We start from the raw sequence: 19,934 nt of genomic DNA on the forward strand, positions 1-19,934 counted from the left end.
GTCTCCGATAGAGACCCCGGGGATGCATGTCAGGTCGATTTTGTCCACTGCACACTCATGTGGATGAGTGATGAACTTGAAAAGACCAGTGCGCGCACGAAATTCTCCAAAACGTGCTTTGAATGACTGCAGGAGATTGAACGTAAAGCCAGCTAGCTGCTGGAGATCCAGATGTTGAGTGGAGTCACTTGCTAAGCATGCATCTCTAAATTGTTGCAGTCTTTCAAAGTGCAGAAGACGACCTGTTTCAATGTCCCTGAGAAAGACTTCCAGCTTGCTTTCAAATGCAAACACTGCTTGTTGAAGGGATGAGATTGTATTTCCAATACCTTGCATTTTCACATTGAGCTGGTTCAGATGGCCAGTTATGTCCACGAGATAGTGAAACTGCAGGAGCCAGTCAGTGTTGTCTAGCTCAGGATGCTTGACGCCTTTCATTTCAAGAAAAGTCCGGATTTCACTCAGGCAAGCTGCAAAACGGCTGAGCACCTTCCCCCTTGACAACCAACGCACGTTGCTGTGTAAAAGCAGACCGGGATAATGATTCCCAACTTCTTCTAACAGAGCTTTAAACTGGCGATCATTTAAAGCTCGGGCAACAATAAAGTTGACCACTCGAATGACCAGAGACATCACCTCGCCAAGCTCCTGGCCACACGTCTGAGCGCAAAGCGCCTCCTGGTGCAGGATGCAATGAAAACTTAGGATGGCTCTCTTTTCATGTTCACGGAGAAGCGCTACAAATCCTTTGTTCTTCCCCAACATACAGGGTGCACCATCAGTACAGACAGAAATAAGTTTATCCATCGGTAGTTTTTTTTCTTTAGCAAACTCCATGAAAGACATGAATAAATCCTCTCCTCTTGTTGTCCCTTTCATTGGCAAAACAGCCAAGCTTTCCTCACGCAGTGTGTCACCTGCAGCATACCTGGCAATGATACTGCACTGAGATAGATGGCTAACGTCTGTTGACTCATCTAACGCGAGAGAAAAGTATGTCCCGGCGTTTATGTCCTTAATTTGTGTTTCCTCGACTTGATTTGCCATCATGATGCTACGATCGTGCACAGTTCTTGCTGACAGGGGCATGTCTTTTATTCGTTTGATTATCTTGTCTTTATTTGGGAAGTCATCAAACAGTTCATTGGCCACATCAAGCATGAATGTTTTGGCATACTCGCCATCTGTGAATGACTTTCCATTCCTTACTATTGCCAAAGCCCCCGCAAAGCTAGCGGAATTCCCGTCACCTTGCTTGGTCCACACACGTAGTTGCTGCTGACTCGTCTGCACTCTCCGCTGTAGCTCCTCGCATGCCCTTTTCCTGCTGTCCCCCGCTGGATATTTCCATGCAAATGAAGCATGGTGCGTATCGAAGTGCCGCTTTATATTTGACCGTTTCATCGATGCAATTGTATCATTGCATATTAGACATACCGCAGATCCTGCTCTCTCCACAAATGCAAATTCCTCTGTCCACGCAGCCTGGAATGCACGGTAATCATCGTCTTTTTTTCTTTTCGCCATCTTTTCCGTTACAAGGGTTGAAGCGGATAAACTAGTTGGCTATCTGATAAAATTGATTTCTTCACCTTTACAATGACCCGGACATGCTCGCGAGCCATTGGTTCCCGACCCGACCCACGGGTGACCCGTGACCCGTGAAATTTATCTTCAAAACTAATTTCTGTTTACTTTAAAATGACACAGTATTATTAAGAAATATCACAAGTATTTTAAAATCAGTTCCAAACTGATTTTTTTGAAAAAAAAATAATTTTCAACTCAAAATTGTCTGGGAGCCATATGCCGTCACCGGAAGAGCCATATATGGCTCGCGAGCCATAGGTTCCCGACCGCTGGTTTACGGTAAACATCAGCAATCAAATGTCCCCCATCACCAATTGCAATTTCACAGTGTGAGAAGACTGACCTGTCATTTTTCACATCCTCCTTGGTGAACTTGATGTGGTTGTCCACAGAGTTAATGTGGTGGTGAAATGTGGTACGCCCTGAGATTTAATTTTAACCCAGGTGCCATCCACAAACCTCAACCAATGGCTAGGTGGTGTCCCTGGATAGGACATCAGAGCCCTCTTTTCCACATCCTCTGTATACAAGTTGGCCACTACAGGTGAAACTGGGGAACCCATAGCACACCCATGCGTCTGCCTATAGTGCTGCCCCCTGTATGTGAAGTGTGGAAGATTGTTTTTTCTTTTTTTTTGGGTGGGGGCTAAATTAAGATCCATAAGACTTTGCTGGATGCACCACTCCAAGTTGTAGGTACTCGAGACAGCATATGAAGTCTTCTAAATTGGTATCCTTACACTTTGTCCTACCCTAAGGGGTCGACTTGTCACATTTCTGCACTCGTGACATTTCCTTCTCTCACCAAATATGTCACCAAAACGCTCCAGAGACTAAGTCCCCTTCACCCTTAACCAATGATTACCCTCTTCTCCTGATCTTTTACAGCCTGGGACTCGCACAAAGCAGAGTTATCTGGGAATGGCGCTCAATAACCAGGAGTGTTTGGACTCCCTGAAGATCAACAAGACCATCCGTCTTGTGGATCTATGTTCACTCAACCCATTCACCCGGTACACAGTCAGCCTGCGCCAGCGATACAAAACTAACTTCAGTGACTGGAGTGACTGGAGCAACCGACTACAGAACTGCACAGGGACAGCAGGTAGTGTGTGTGTGTGTTGAGAAGTTAACTATTACGACACATATCTGGCCATCACAGATTACTGATTACTTGTAAATTACAACTAGTGATGTCATTGGCTGTGATAGTACATCCTGGTGGTTGTGTTACAACCATGACTTACAACTATAGCTAACCACTATTACATTCACAGACTATTTCTGTTAAATATCCTCATCAACTAGGTTCCAAGATATGCAAAATTATGTTTGTTTCCTTAACCAATGTATTTGCAATTACTTTGATCCCAATGAAAGAGATGGCTGGTGGGGGGTTGCAAAGGCCTTGAGATGATATAAACCTCAACAGAATGGAGAGCTGAGCCGGAAGGCAAAGCTCTCAATTTACCAGTCAATCTTCGTTCCAACCCTCTCCATCATGAGCTTTGGGTAGTGACCGAAAGGGTGAGGTTGCTGAAATGAGTTTCCTTCCTAGGGTGTCTGGGCTCAGCCTTAGATATAGGGTGAGGAGCTCAGACATCCAGAGGGAGCTCGGAGTAGAGCCACTGCTGCTTCGCATCGAAAGGAGTTGAGGTGGTTCAGGCATCTGATTAGGATGCCACCTGGGCACCTTCCTTTGGAGGTTTTCTGGGCACGGCCAACTGGGAGGAGACCCCGGGTAGACCCAGAACTCGCTGGAGGGACTACATGTCCAATCTGGCCTGGGAACTCCTTGGGATCCCCCCAGAGGAGCTGGAGGGCGTTGCTGGGGAGAGGCACGTCTGGAGTGCCCTACTTAGCTTGCTGCCACCACGAACCAACCCCGGAGAAGCGGCTGAAGATGAATGAATGAATGAATGAATGAATGAATGAATGAATGAATGAATGAATGAATGAATGAATGAATGGAGAGCTGGGGGAAAAAAGGACTGTATTTTATGTTGTTGACCACCACACCTGAACATAATCAGGCTTTGGTTTCCACAGCTTCCTGCTTTAACTGTTGAGTCTTTAAAGGCACAATCCGTAATTCAAACCTTAACAAAATATAAAACACAGGATTGGAACCTGCTATCACTCCGAAACTGATTGAAAGCTCTCGTAATGCAAGGACTAACACTAAATAATAAACTAAGTCTAAGATTTTAATGTTTTCTGATGCTGTAAAAGGTTTTTTCGCATCAGTAATGGTTGTAGATAGAGTAAAACAGGCCAATATTTTCCAATTACAATCGGTTGAGAAAGACACAAAACATGTATTTTCCATTCATTTCTCAAACTCAGTTATGTATGTAAATATGACTTAGTTTTATATGGTGAAATAAATTATGAGTCTCAACCCTCCTGCTGTCAGAGAGAAACGGTGCCCGAAAATAACCCCCATGCAAATAAACGACATGGAGACAAATCTCCATCAGTGGTTGAATAAACTTTTGACCACTGAACTCAGGAACTTGGTGTCACTGATATCCTGTATAAAAAAAAACAACTGGAATATCACTCTCACTGTGACATGAACTAGGCTTAAAACCAAAATACCCAGAACTGTGGGGGTGTCCGGGTGGTGTAGCGGTCTATTCCGTTGCCTACCAACATGGGGATCGCCAGTTCGAATCCCCATTGTACCTCCGGCTTGGTCGGGCATCCCTACAGACACAATCTGCTGTGTCTGCGGGTGGGAAGCTGGATGTGAGTATGTGTCCTACTTGCTGCACTAGCGCCTCCTCTGGTAGGTCGGGGTGCCTGCTCGGGGGGGGGGGACTGGGGGGAATAGCGTGATCCTCCCACGCGCTACATCCCCCTGGTGAAACTCCTCACTGTCAGGTGAAAAGAAGCGGCTGGTGACTCCACATGTATCGGAGGAGGTTGTGGTAGTCTGCATCCCTCCCTGGATCAGCAAAGGGGGTGGAGCAGTGACCGGGATGGCTCAGAAGAGTGGGGTAATTGGACAGGTACAATTGGGGAGAAAAGGGGGGTGAAATCCCCCCCCAAAAAATCCCCAGAATTGAATATTCTTCCTCCATGTTTAAAGTAATTTAAGTTGGTCCCAAATATGACTTGCGCTTGAGGACTGTCACCATTGTGCACTGGAATGATATGAAGACCCACATGAAGGTGCTTCAAGCCAATGTTTCATTAAAAATTAGGAAGGGCAGCAAGCTGGTACAAGCTTTATCAACAAATACGTAGCTCTTTGGAGGTCAGGCATTCAATTGATCTTAGTTTGCCTTTCTGGACTTGTCCACAGCTTATGATGATCGCTTGTACACTGGTTGAAAGTAACAGTTGAAGACATTTCTTATGATGAACCATACACCCTCTCTAGAGTGTAATGACTATGCAGGCCTCTATCCCTATGCAGGTTTTCCCGCAAGTCTCAACTATACTTGTGGTGGTAACCGGCGGGAAGGGCGGGCTGTACCTGCTGGCACAAAAATGGTCTACTACATGTGACAAACAACAAATACGAATGACCTTTAACACAACATTTTGATTTATTAAATATTTCTACATAATGTATTTCACAGATCCAACCTCTCCAATCCCCCCCATCTAACCACATGGGAGGAGTAAGACAGAGTAAAAAACAAAATAAAACACGTTTTAGTGTGTACATAGATGCTACTGTTTGTCAGAGCACTTAGTCTTTCTAGGTTTTTTAAAGAGCTCCAAGGCCTGTGCATATGGGAATGTCTCTGGTGCTGGTCCATTTATCGATATTTGCAGACATGCAGTCAGGTGCTCCCCCTTTCAGTCTGTTTCTCAGGTCAGTTTTGACCTGAAAACAGACACTTGGCTTTAAATTAACTATGCAGAAATTAGAAGCAAATTATATTTAGTGCTGAAAGAAAAATAAAATTCCTTACCCTGCTGAGTAAATGCATGAAAAATTAGTAGTCCAACATTAACTTAAGTTAGTCTGTGTCTTTCTAATTGCCATGGCCTCAAGAGAAAACAAATTATAATCTTATATTTAGCCAGGACAACTTTGCTCCACATTGCACAATGGTCAAGTTATGTGGGCTGAATGCACTCTTGAGTCATGAAGCTACCAGTGCAGCATACTTAGTTGCTTCTTTCTTTCATAGAATTTGAAGCTGCTGCCAAAGTCAGAGAACAGTTACACAATAAGGAGAAAATTAATTGCTTTACTTGGTCCATACTTGTAAAATATCCACCATGTCTGCGTCTTCTAACGTAATACCAGAGAAAGTCTCTCTCTGTTGCTCTGCAGAGCATTGCAAGGTTGTCAGTAAACCCCTCTTGCGATAGCAGAATGAACAGGTACGGGAGGGGTAGAGCGAGGGGAGATTGTCCATGACTCGATCGCAGATGGCGTTGTTCTCTCCGATGGATAAAAAAAACAAAATAATACTAAAAGCAGTCGCCAAATATACTTTGGCAGCCGTTAATATACCTGGGCAGCCCGCCCAAGTCAAGTCTATGCATGGGAAACACTGGCATAACTGTCCTCCGTTTGGGGGTCATCATTTGTGGATCCTCACGTGGCTGTGGAGGCCGATCCTCAATCCACACACTTTGGTGCAGTGTGGAAAGGGATGAGTGCTGGTTGAGCCATTTGCCTCTCCTTGCGGTTGTGCTGCCTTCTCTCTGCAGCCTGGCGGAGTTTGAGTTCAAGCTGTGCAGGTCCCTGCTGCACGGATTTTCTCCAGGACCATCTGTCCAGTGCAGTATCTTCCCAGTTGCTGTGTGTTATATGGAACTTCTCGAGAATGGTCTTAATGTTGTCTTTGAAGTGTTTCTTTTACCCAGCAGGGGCACGCTGACCCTCCTTCAGTTGTGCGTACAAGAGTTGCTTGGGAAGGTGTGTATGTGACATTCGGATGACATGGTGAAATGATGTCTGTTCTGATTTGTGAATAATGCAATGACATGCTAAGAGCGCTGGGTTAACAACGGCTAGCCTGCTTACCAAGCTCTTGAGTTGTCTCACCATTGACGGAGCTCCATCAATGACAACAGACACAATTTTGCTCACATCCAAGCCATCCGTTCAAAGAACTGTGTTACTTCACTGAATCATAAGGAGCTCGAGATCAGCAGAGCAATGCCTTTCAACAACCTTCATATCGTTGCACCAAGAGTTATTGACATAAATACTCAAACCTCCCCTGCGGATCTTGCCAGAGTCCGCTGTCCTGTCGGCACGGAAAGCTGTGCGGCCTGCTAGCTCGACTGCTGAGTCAGCTATGTTGCTGTTGGGCCAAGTCTCCGTAAACATCAGCAGACAGCAGTTCTCCAGCCTTTTCTGAGAGGACAGCCTGAGTCTTAACTCAGGCTATCCTATTGCCCCTATCCTGTTTCCACAGGTTACACTATTTATCTCGTCCATTTTGTTAGCTAACAAAACATTAGCCATGAAGATGCTGGGGAGGGAAACTTTGAAGGGAGCGCTACTTGGCTTAGCATGTAGCCCGCCTCGCTTCCCCCTCTTCTATTTACGTTGCCGACGGGGGCAGCGTTTCCACTGCGAGACCAGTTAGCAGATAATATCGATGGGGACATTGTCCGTGAGTGAGTAAACCACTCTGAGGTTTAAAAGTTCCTGACGGCTGTAGAAGAGCACATGACCTACATTTGTAAATAAACGTAAAACTAACATATAAATAACAAGCGGCACGGTGGCGCAGTGGTTAGCGCAGTCGCCTCAAAGCAAGAAGGTCCTGGGTTCGAGTGCCGGGGTAGTCCAACCTTGGGGGTCGTCCCAGGTCGTCCTCTGTGTGGAGTTTGCATGTTCTCCCCGTGTCTGCGTGCGTTTCCTCTGGGGACTCCAGTTTCTTCCCACAGTCCAAAGACATGTAGGTCAGGTGAATCGGCCGTACTAAGTTGTCCCTGGGTATGAATGTGTGTGTGTGTGTCGGCCCTGTGATGGCCTGGCGGCCTGTCCAGGGTGTCTCCCCGCCTGCAACCCAATGACTGCTGGAATAGGCTCCAGCATCCCCGCAAGCCTGACAGCAGGATAAGCGGTTGAGATAATGGAGTGGAATATAAATAACGAAGAAAACATAGCACTGAACAGGGAGCCGCAGTAGCCGCTGCGTCCAGCGCGCCACCATCTTGAATTCAGATGGAGGTCTTGGAGATGGGAACATCTGTTTTTCTCAAACACAACACAAGGACGTTGGGGTGAGTAACTATTTGATCAACATGGTTCCCCAGGCTCAATTCAAAAACATGAGAGCTATTGCAGTGCTCCTACTCACAAGTTTCCCCTCTATGTACATGCGAGTCATAATTTTCCTCAATGAACTCTCCAATGCACATGTTGGCCATGGCCTCAGGATTGCCACAACAGAATACAGGCCCCACGTCAGAAGGATTGCCTCATCCCATCACTCTCACTTCTTTCTCTGGTCTCACTGAACATCCGTTTATTTTTGTGCATCTGTCCATAATTAAATGGTTTGTTTGGGACTTATTTTGTTTCAAGAGTACATTTTTTTTCTTGTGTGACCCTCAACACAGTCTTCAACAATCCCACGCCTAAATTATTACTACTACCATCACTACTGCTACTACTACTACTACTACTATTAACAATAATAATAATACAAATAATCAACATGATAATAATAATAATAATGGCAGCATGGTGGGGGCACGGTGGCACAGTGGTTAGCGCGGTCGCCTCACACCAAGAAGGTTCTGGGTTCAAGCACCGGGGTAGTTCAACCTTGTGGGTCATCCCAGCTCGTCCTCTGTGTGGAGTTTGCATGTTCTCCCCGTGTCTGCGTGGGTTTCCTGCGGGTGCTCCGGTTTCCTCCCACAGTCCAAAGACATGTAGGTCAGGTGGATCGGCCGAACTAAATTGCCCCTAGGTGTGAATGTGTGTGTCGGGCCTGTGATGGCCTGTCCAGGGTGTCTCCCCGCCTGCTGCCCAATGACTGCCGAGATAGGCTCCAGCATCCCCTCGACCCCGAGAGCAGGATAAGTGGTTCGGATTATGGATGGATGGATAATAGCAGCAGCAACAACATCTGCACATAAAACAACTTTTGCTGGTGCAATGAAAAAAAAAGCCACGGATATTTTGGCTCTCGGCCTGGCATACATGACATGATTTAGCCCTTGGGACAAACTAATTGGGGAACCCTGCAGTACAGTCTCTCTTATAGGGCAGTTATCTGTTCTTCCCCTCCTTATCTAATATCTTCCAGCTCACATCCCACCAAGGCCATTTCTCCAATTACTGTGTACAGACTTGCTACACTCAGTGAGTTTCTCATACATTCCTCTGCCATCAGCCGGCAGTTAACAACAGGCCTTTATTTGTTCACATGGAGAAGACCCCCTTTGTTCTGTTACGCATGACCTTTATGCATCCAAGCAATGTAAAATAAATCACAATTATCCCACGTCCTCTCGAGCCGAACATCTCACCAGCTCTTGACCAGAAATGAGCGAAAGACTCGAGATGTTATCTACACTAATCTGAGCAGACACACTGCAAAAAAAAAAACCTAATGATGACATTTGGTAAAAGCCTATGTGAATGCTGAAATTCATCTAAAAACACAACATAGTCCCCGGTAATCTTCATCAATGATTAAAATGATGAAACAATAAACGGGAGATATATTTACAACATGTATACTGGTTATAGATTCACTACGTAAGCGTTAACATAAGGAAAAGAAAACAATAACTCTAAATAAAAAGAAAGGATTTAGGGGAACCACTCTATCAAGTGAGGTCACTGCACACACTTGCTAAAATCCTTATCCTCATCATCATCACAATCACACGGTCGAACCCAGGGATCTGGAGAATATTTTTTCCCCAATTGTATCCGGCCAATTACCCCACTCTTCTGAGCTGTCCCGGACGCTGCTCCACCCCCTCTGCTGATCCGGGGAGGGCTGCAGACTACCACATGCCTCCTCCCATACATGTGGAGTCACCAGCCGCTTCTTTTCACCTGACAGTGAGGAGTTTCACTAGGGGGACGTAGCACATGGGAGGATCATGCTATTCCCCCCAGTTCCCCCTCCCCCCCGAACAGGCGCCCCGACCGACCAGAGGAGGCGCTAGTGCAGCGACCAGGACACATGACCACATCCGGCTTCCCACCCACAGACTAGGCCAATTGTGTCCATAGGGACGCCCGACCAAGCCTGGAGGTAACACTTGGATTCGAACCGGCGATCCCCATGTTCTTCGGCAACGCAGTAGACCACTACACCACCCGGATGCCCCATCTGGAGAATATTTGACTTGTACAGCATTTTGTACAGTCTTAATACAATATTTACGGATCAACCCAATGATAATTCTGATGCAGACGCCTGTTTGATTAAGGGCACTAAAAATGCAAAGTAACACCGACTTTCAGGAAACAGCTGATCACCACAAATCAAATAGACCTTTTCAGGCAGTGCAGGTTGCTTACTGAATGTTATCTTAACTGTCCTATTACAGTGAGTAGTGTCTGCTGCGATTTCATTACTGGGGTGCTGTACACACAAGGAACCATCAGGCAGGGCATGCACACGCAGAGCAGGCCAAGTAAATGAACAGTTGCGAGCCATAGACTTAGCAGATAATATAGGCCTAAAGCAATTATACGGTGAAACCTAAAAATGCCAGCTGTATTTGCAAATTCCATGGGGCTGAATACACCCTGGCTGTCGTTAGTGCAGTTAGCAGGCACGGCCAGAAGTTCTAACGATACAGGTCCGCGGTGGCGTAGCGGTCTAAGCATCGGCTTGGTGTCGATGCAGTTGCCCACTGGGGACTGGGGTTCGCGCCCCGGTCTCGTCAGATCCGACTATGGCCGGACTCGGTGAAGCAGCAATCATTGGCAACGCTGTCTTCGGGAGGGGGGCGGAGTCGGCTTGTGTTCGTCATGTGAATGCGTCTCTGTGTGTGTCGGAAAAACAGTGGTTCGGCTTGGATTCGCCTTGTCACGAAAGTGGGGAGGCGCTTTCCTTCGAGACTGCCGGCCGGAGAGATGCAGTTGGCGAACGCATGCAATACGAGGGTGGGTGTTTGAATTAAAATAGGGATCAATTGGCCACTAAATTGGGAGAAAAAAGGGAAAAATCAGAAATAAATTTATAAAAAAAAAAAAAGAAGTTCTAACGATATTGAAGCATTGCATTTACCCATCCATCCCATCCATTATCCAAACCGCTTATTCGGCTCTCAGGGTCGCGGGGATGCTGGAGCCTATCCCAGCAGTCATCAGGCGGCAGGTGGGGAGACACCCTGGACAGGCTGCCAGGCCATCACAAGGCCCACACACACACGCACACACCTAGCGACAATTTTAGTATGGCCAATTCACCTGACCTGCCTATCTTTGGACTGTGGGAGGAAACTGCAGCACCCGAAGGAAGAAGGAAACCCACGCAGACACGGGGAGAACATGCAAACTCCACACAGAGGACGACCCTGGGTGCCCCCTCCCACCCCCAAGGCTGGACTACCCTGGGGCTCGAACCCAGGACCTTCTTGCTGTGATGCGACAATGCTAACCACTGTGCCACTCTTAATTCACCTGACCTGCATGTCTTTGGACTGTGGGAGGAAACCGGAGCACCCTAAGGAAATCCACACAGACACGGGGAGAACATGCAAACTCCACACAGAGGACGACTCCCCCCCTAAGGTTGGACTACCCTGGGGCTTGAACCCAGGACTTTCTTGCTGTGAGGCGACTGCGCTAACCACTGCCCCACTGTGCCGCCCATTGCATTTATCCTCGTTTCAAATTCAGATACCTTCCACAATACTGCATGGTTCAACTTACGCGGCCTGTAAACCTTGTTGAATTCAGACAAAGCAAATAAGATGATATCTACCTCACTATCAGGTAGATCATAATGGATAAGCCCTGAGACATGACAGACTGAGGAGGTGTCAAATAGGTCAATACTGAATACCTTAAAGTCTGCTGTAGACAACAGTACTAGAACTACATAGGTGATTGAGACGACGTAGGTAACTGTTGGCCAATCCAAAAGTTACGAGAGGTGGCCCATTCTTTCATAAGTTGTAGCCAGATTCCCCCTATAGGTATCAAAATGTCTTACGCACACTAGAGGGGTTTCAACAGTCTGTGTGGCTGCTGTGGAGTTAGTAATATCTTTACATATCTGTAGGTGCTCCTTATAGAGCTGACGGTTCCCTGGCAGGACCGGATGGAGGAGGCAAATGAGCGGAAGTGGTCCAAGTACCAGGAGCTGGTGGATCAGTGCAGGAGGAGAGGTTGGAAGGCGCATTGGGCGCCCACTGAAGTGGGGTGTAGAGGCTTTGCTGGCCGTTCACTGTGCAGGCTCTACACTCCGCTTGACATCACTGGGGCTGCTAAAAGAAAAGCCATCGAGTCTTCCATGGAGGCTGCAGAGAGGGCCTGCAGATGGCTTTGGATCAGAAGGAATGACCTGTGGGCCAGTGCTGCTGGGACACAAGCCAGGGCCTGATCAACCCTGGGTGGGTCGCCTGAGAGAGGGTGTGTGAATTTGAAAGACCCGAAAGACTCGAGGACCTCAGAAAACATCACTGATGATGTGTCTCAGTGCCTCCTGGGAAGTATCTTTGAGTCATGACTGATGCCCTGGTGGCCAATCTGCATCTATACAGCATGTGGATTTTCCATCTTTTTGGCACCAGACAGCAGACTGTTTCAAGCCCTCAGCTGTAAGTCGGTCTGTGACTAGCGCTTTACAGTATTCTGTTCCACATGTAGTGACACGATAGGGATTGCCATTTATCCATGACCAATAAGCTTTGCCTGGCCGACCAGGGTGAACTGTAGGGTCAGTGGTTAGTAAACAGCTATCTCTGTCACCCGTATCTCTCCTGCACAAAAAAGACATTCTACTCCCAGTTATACTCCCAGTGGAGATGGACTACAGCGGGGGTCGGCACAACTGTCAGTGCACAGATATCATCATCTCAACACATCCAATCACTAGTCATAAGATCACCTTCTTTCCTTTGCCTGAACCAAACTTCCTCAAACTCATCAACTCCTTCACTCACATTGGCTGTGACATGCAACTCAGATTCTTGCATGAGCGTGTACTGTGGTGACATGCGAGTGTGTGTGCTATTTTTTTTCTCCCTTTTTCTCCCCAATTGTTTCCGGCCAATTACCCCACTCTTCCGAGCTGTCCCGGTCACTGTTCCACCCCCTCTGGTGATCTGGAGAGGGCTGCAGACTACCACATGCCTCCTCTGATACATGTGGAGTCACCAGCCGCTTCTTCTCCTCACCAGACAGTGAGTTTCACCGGGGGGGGGGGGTGTAGCACGTGGGACGATCACGTTATTCCCCCCAGTTCAGCCCCCCCCCCCCAAACAGGCGCCCCGACCGGCCTGAGGGTGTTACGGGTCTAGATAGATCGATGCCATCGGCTATCCACTAGTTTACCTTAGATACACATGACCCGCGCTCAGGAACATGTTACAACACTTTGATTATACTTGGCTGCACTGAGCAACTCGTGTGTGTGTCATTCTTTATAAGATAGCCTACTGAAACATGGTATCAGAAGTGGGAGAACTTATTTCTTATTTTACTAGCTCGCATGTTTAAGTTTGTAGGCCTGAGTAGGTCACATGTCGGAGGATTCCGATTCAAAGCAAAGTACTTCTGCTGAAGACGTTGTCACAGAGGAGCTAACGCTAGCATTACCGGCGCCGATAGCATCACATACAATGGCAGCTAACGTGAATATTCCACCACCGTCCCCGATGAGCTTCACAGGCGATTGGAGTGACAATTGGGACATTTTTCGGGCCGAATATGAAGACTACGTCCTCGTCACGGGCATACTTGGCAAGGACAAGAAAATACAAGCGGCTACTCTAAGGAGTGTGATGGGAAGTGAATGCAGGCATATTTACCGTCACAATCTGAACCTCTCAGAAGATGATCAAGGGGATCCTGACGCCATACTGAGAGAGTTGGGGAAATACTTCAAGCCAGCAAAAAACACAATATACGAGAGGTACATTTTCGGGAGTTGCAAGCAGGAGGAAGGAGAATCGTTTGATACCTTTGTGACGAGACTGAGAGAGAGGGCAGCAACCTGTGAGTATGGACAGTTGAAAGATGAAATGATCCGTGATAAGATAGTCCTGGGAGTTGCAAGCGAGGCCGTTAGGCGCAGGCTGTTGAGAGAGAAGGATTTGAACATGGTCACAGCTATTGACATGTGTCGCACAGCAGAGCAAACTGACATCCGTATAAGAGCAATGGAGTTTGCAACAACACCGCAGCCGGAGGCAGTGCATGCCGTTGCTAGGCAACCCAGACAAAACCAATGGAAACAGAGCAATCCACCCAGAACAGCAGGAGATGCAGGCAATTGCAAATATTGTGGCAGCTCGCATTCAAGGGGCAGAGAGCATTGCCCGGCCTTCGGGAAACAATGTAGGTCATGTGGGACACTTAATCACTTTTCTAAAGTGTGCTTAAAGAGCAAAAAGGGGCATGCTGAGGGCAAGGTAAACTGTGTGGAATACACAGAAGAACCCCCAGAGCATAGTAATGATACAGATGATCTGTACATGTTTGAGTCAATCGGCGCAGTGCACACCAAAGGAAAGAAGTGGTTTGTGACTCTGAAACTCCACGACAAGCCACAACAATGTCAGCTGGACTCTGGAGCCACCTGCAATGTAATGGGCTTTTGAGACAAGAAAAGGCTGTCCCCAAACACACCTCTCCGCCCGAGTGACACCAGACTGAAGCTGTATTCGGGGGAAACACTGAGCTCTATGGGCACCTTTGAGACTGACTGTACTGTGAGAGGCCAAACACACAAGCTCTCATTCGAAATAGTGAGGACCAGCCAACATCCTCCTCTGTCAGGCTCCACCTGTGAACGCTTAGGGCTCATGCATTTCACAATTCCAGAGGATGTGCTCAAAATGGAACACACACAACCACAGCCCTAACTAAAGAACAGCTTATCAACAGATACAGTGACGTGTTCAACTCCCCTGTGGAATCCGTGCCTGGGGAGGTCCATTTTGACCTTGATCCTAGTGTTGCTGCAGTACAGAGTGCCCCTCGCAATGTCCCAATCGCAATGAAAGCAGCAGTCAAAGCCCAGCTGGACAAGTACGAGGCTGATGGCCACCTTGCGCCTGTCACAGATCCTACAGATTGGATCAGCAACATGGTGATTGTTAAAAAACCGGAGAAGCTGAGAATATGCATTGACCCTAAACCATTGAACAAAGCCCTAAAGCGCTCTCACTACATCATGCCTACCTTGGAGGACATTTTGTATAAATTGCCCAAGGCCAGAGTCTTCACGTTAGTGGACGCTCGGGATGCATTCCTGCAATGCAAACTGGACTATGAGAGTAGCCTCATGACCACGTTCTGGACCCCCTGGGGGAGGAAGCGGTGGCTCAAGTTACCATTTGGAGTATCGGTGGCGCCCGAGGTATATCAGCGCAAGCAGCATGAGCTCCTCGCCGGTCTGAAGGGCGTTGAGCCCATTGCAGATGATATCCTGGTCGTCGGCTGCGGGGACACAGACAAGGAGGCTGGGGACGACCACGACGTCAAGCTTGCGGCGTTGATGTAATGCTGCCGCGAGGTCAAGCTTCGCCTCGGCCTGAAGAAGTTGCAGTTCAAGGTGGCTGAGGTGCAGTTTCATGGCCACATTCTCTCATCTGCTGGACTGAAGCCCGATCCAGAGAAGGTGAGAGCCATTATTGACATGCCGAACCCAACAGATGCCAAGGGCGTGCAGCGTCTCATTGGCTTCGCTAACTATTTAGCCAAGTTCATGCCTCATCTATCTACTGTCTGCGAGCCGTGGCGACGCCTGTTGGACAAGGACACACCCTGGCACTGGCTGCCTAAGCACGAGGCGGCGGTTCATGAGCTTAAGGCGCTGGCGACAGCCATGCCCGTCCTGCGCTACTATGATGTAACTAAGCCAATCGCAATCCAGAGCGACGCCAGCCAGAGCGGTCTCGGATGTTGTCTCATGCAGGAAGGTCAGCCCATCGCATTTGCCTCGAGGGCTCTTACCCCCACCGAAAAAATCTATGCACAAATTGAGAAGGAGTGTCTCAGTATCGTCTTCGCCTGCCAGAGGTTTCACCATTACCTATATGGCCGCGACCCAATCACAGCAGAGACGGACCATAAGCCTCTGATCTCTATTTTCAGCAAGCCACTTCTCAATGCGCCCAAGAGACTCCAGAGCATGCTCATGACTCTGCAGAACTACGACCTGAGGGTAATCTACAAACCAGGCCCAGAGATGTTCATAAGTGACACGCTCAGCAGAGCTACGGCTGGATGCTCCGGCAGAGGGACTGCATATCAGCGACACGCTATCTGCTCTCTGCAACAAGAGCAGGAAGACATACAGCACGTGAACCAGGCAGAGTACCTGAATGTGACTAACCAGCGGCTGGAACAGATCAGACGACACACCGACAGAGATGAATGCTTACAGGCACTGAAGAACACTGTTCTCGTGGGCTGGCCAGATGTAAAGGAGGAAGCGCCCCTCATCGCTAGGGAGTACTGGCCCTTCAGGGATGAAATCAGTGTGCAGAACGGAGTTCTGTTCCGGGGGCAAAAAGTCATCATCCCAAAGTCACTCCGCCCAGAAATGTTGACGCGCATACATTCAAGTCACATAGGGGGTGATGCATGCTACCGACACGCTCAAGAGACATTGTACTGGCCCAACATGCAGTCAGAGATAAAGGACTTTGTAAGCAGCTGCTCGACCTGCAATGTGTACGCCCACAATCAGCAAAAGGAGACCATGCTCTCTCACGAAGTACCAACCAGGCCATGGCAGGTCTTGAGCATGGACCTATTCAGCTTCAGACAGAAAGACTATCTCCTAATAGTCGACCACTATTCCGATTTTTGGGAGATTGAGCTTCTACCCGACATGTCTGCAGAGACAGTCATCAAGCGATGTAAGGCACAGTTCGCCCGACATGGTCAGCCAGAGAAGGTTATTACAGACAACGGCCCTCAGTTCACAGCTCAGTTCACACGGTTCGCTTCTGAGTGGGAATTTGAGCACGTGACCTCCTCTCCCAGACACCCGAAAGCGAATGGCAAGGCCGAGTCGGCCGTGAAGATTGTAAAAAATCTTCTGCATAAGGCCGCGCATGATGGTGAAGACCCCTGGAAAGCCGTGCTTCACTGGAGGAATACACCTACGGAAAACATGGGCAGCAGCTCAGCACAACGCCTCATGTCCCGCCGGTTGAAGACGTCCATCCCGGCGGCAAGCAAGCTCCTGGAACCAGCTGTTGTCGTGGGCGTCACTGAAAAGCTGCGCCACAGGAAGCAACTCGCCAAATCCTTCTATGACAGATCTACCCGTGAATTGCCGGTACTTGAAATTGGGGAAGTCGTACGGATGAAGCCCCTGCCAGGTGATAACACTGGCCGCTGAAGAGTCGGAACTTGTCTCCGCAGGGTTGCGCCGAGGTCTTATCTTGTGGACATTGATGGCTCCCTGTACCGTCGTAACAGGATCGATCTCAGAGTGGCTGAGCCAGCTGCACGAGCCGCACACGATCCTGTTGAACCCGCTGTGGCACACATACCGAACAGGGATCCAGCTACAGAAACTGTCATTGAGACCCCTCAGGCTGTGTTCGAGCCGAGCCCCATCAGGTCCATGCCCAAGGCGCCATCTACTCCTGTTGGCGCTCCGCGTTCGGATGGACACACTTACACAAGGGTTGGACGGCTGTCTAAACCTCCACTGAAACTCACTATGTAATCTGAATAATGTTGATGGTTGCTATGTGGGAGAGAGGGGGAAAAGAGGAGAAATGTTATCATACGCTACTGTGGTTATTACACTGGTATGGGATATGAAGAGATTTACTGCTGTTGCACTGTTATTGGTTGTTCGTATATGAAAGTAATTTTATTTTGCACTAACTTCATGTGTATGTGTTTATACTTGGAAAAGGAGGATGTTACGGGTCTAGATAGATCGATGCCATCGGCTATCCACTAGTTTACCTTAGATACACATGACCCGCGCTCAGGAACATGTTACAACACTTTGATTATACTTGGCTGCACTGAGCAACTCGTGTGTGTGTCATTCTTTATAAGATAGCCTACTGAAACAGAGGGGGCGCTAGTGCAGTAACCAGGACACATACCCACATCCGGCTTCCCACCTGCAGACACGGCCAACTGTGTCCGTAGGGACGCCCGACCAAGCCGGAGGTAACACGGGGATTCGATCCGGCGATCCCCGTGTTGGTAGGCAACGGAATAGACCGCCACGCTGCCCGGACGCCCGTGTGTGGTATTGTTAAGCAAACAGAGGTTATGCTCTTGGCCCTGATGGCGGCAATCCCATCGAGATATGTGCAGTGGCTTGCCACGCCTTAATTGTAGTACATACTGACCTGGGATGTTTGATACTCTAGTCCCTTTAATTGCTTCGTCTGTACAATGCAATATCAAGCCCAACGCACACGTCAACTATCTGGCTAACAGATGTACAGGGCAACATTTGGAAAAGAGGAAAGTGGGTTTTTTTTCCTTCTCTCTACCACTTCTAAAATCATTTCGAATAAGACGTCAAATCTACTCGTTTTTGTCACGTTGAATGTATCTTGGCTGTTGTGCGTGTGTGTGTGTGTGTGTGTGTAATTTTGGGGGTGCATTCACCAGACTCCAGAATCTCCCCCGTCTCCGCCGCCAGTCACGCTTCCTATTGGGTGTGCACACCGCGTGTGTCCAGTGGGTTCCAGTCTCTTCCTTGGTTCGGTACAGTGTTTTGCCCAATGATTAGGGGCGCCGCAGTGCCATGTCTCGAAAACCTGCATTGCGGAGTCCTCTACTCGGAGCTCGGCCTCTGCTCCGAGGGGGACCGCCGCCGCCCTCTCCCTCTGCCTCTGTCGGGGCTCCGCTGAGTCTGGAACTGTGCCAGCTGCGCCATTTGCAGCTTGTTAGCCAACCGAGCTTTGGCTCATTGTGCCTTTGTCTCTGAGAGCGTCATATTGTTTTCAGCATGAATGGCAGGCTCTTGAACGGCAGCCAGGCGTTCTCTGTCCCAGCCCACACAGTGTTTGCGCACCTGGTGGCTAATTTCTTCCTCCGTGCCGTCCAGGAAACAGGTATTTAACTGCTGTTCATACAGGGAGTCATTTAGGGAGACGGCTGTTTTCTCTGAAAACGTTAGTCCAGGGGTCCCCAACCTTTTTTGCACCGTGGACCGGTTTAATATTGACAATATTCTGGCGGGCCGGGGGAGGGGCGGGAGTGGGTTAATAACGACCGGAATTAGGCTTATAAATCAATAGTGTAACCAGTTATTTTTTCGCCCGGTGCGGGATTCGATACTGAGTGTACTGCAAGACAAGGCGACATCACTAACCGCTCGACTAAAGGATCAGACTCTTTAGCAAGGGGCTAACGTGTCTTAGTAGTAGTTTACAGTCGTCACCCTCTCCCGGAAGCGCGCCCTCGCGCTTTGTTATTCCCGCGCTCCGAAGAGACTTCTGAGGATCTGCACACTTCCGGATCCCACCGCTGCCACCAATGTAACCGAGGGTTTGTAGATGTCGCCTATACTGTATGAAACTATAAAATAACAAAGACGGAGGTTCCACTTTCACACGAGGACCACTTTATTTGGATTCTTCCCCCCAACAGAACTCCACAGCAACAACACTGCGTACAGCACTTCCGCTCTCTCTTCAGCCTTCAAAATAAGAGCTCAAGGCATATACTGTGGCAACAGCTTATAACAGGAACTTAAAATCACTAACAGGCAAGTCCAGAAAAATAGGTTACAATAGTATCATAACATTTAAAGTAACGTTTGGATATTGAACACACAGCGCATATTTTACTCGCGTAAACATTACATACAACATTGCGACTCACCGATTTCATCATCCTCCTTGAAAGTGTGGCAGCTGAAAGAGGAACCTTTGCCACCTTGTTAGCTGCAGCTTCCCCCAGCAGTTCACGGCACGTGTCCTGAGCAGCAGGCAGAATCAATTCTTCGCCGACAGTGAAAGGCTTCTTAGCCTTCGCAATACCCCTTTACAGGCGGTAAACGGTGATCACATGATTTAGTATGCGCGCGCATTTTGGCAGCAAAAAATGGCGGAAGTACGGTCGTACCTAGTATGCGTGACGTAGGTCATAAAAGGGTCTACTGAACTTTTATCAGCTTGTATATTTACGATGGACGAAGAAACACGTACTTCTGAATATGTACAGTTGCTTTCTCCCTTACTTGACAAAGTTAACATTAACCAACGGGACCAGATTG

At 48.3% G+C, this 19,934-nt stretch overlaps 1 protein-coding gene across 5 annotated transcripts in view; it reads left to right on the plus strand.

The window, feature by feature from the left end:
• Positions 1 to 19,934, plus strand: part of LOC130109577 (interleukin-31 receptor subunit alpha) — an 88,656-nt gene that overhangs the window by 28,433 nt on the left and 40,289 nt on the right. For all 5 annotated transcript variants that reach the window (XM_056276533.1, XM_056276536.1, XM_056276537.1 and 2 more), the window contains one exon: positions 2,479 to 2,695. In XM_056276533.1, the coding sequence (XP_056132508.1) occupies positions 2,479 to 2,695 (217 nt within the window). The remainder of the gene's footprint in view (positions 1 to 2,478; positions 2,696 to 19,934) is intronic.

This window comes from Lampris incognitus, chromosome 3 (assembly GCF_029633865.1).
Source record: "Lampris incognitus isolate fLamInc1 chromosome 3, fLamInc1.hap2, whole genome shotgun sequence".
NCBI classification, from domain to species: domain Eukaryota; kingdom Metazoa; phylum Chordata; class Actinopteri; order Lampriformes; family Lampridae; genus Lampris; species Lampris incognitus.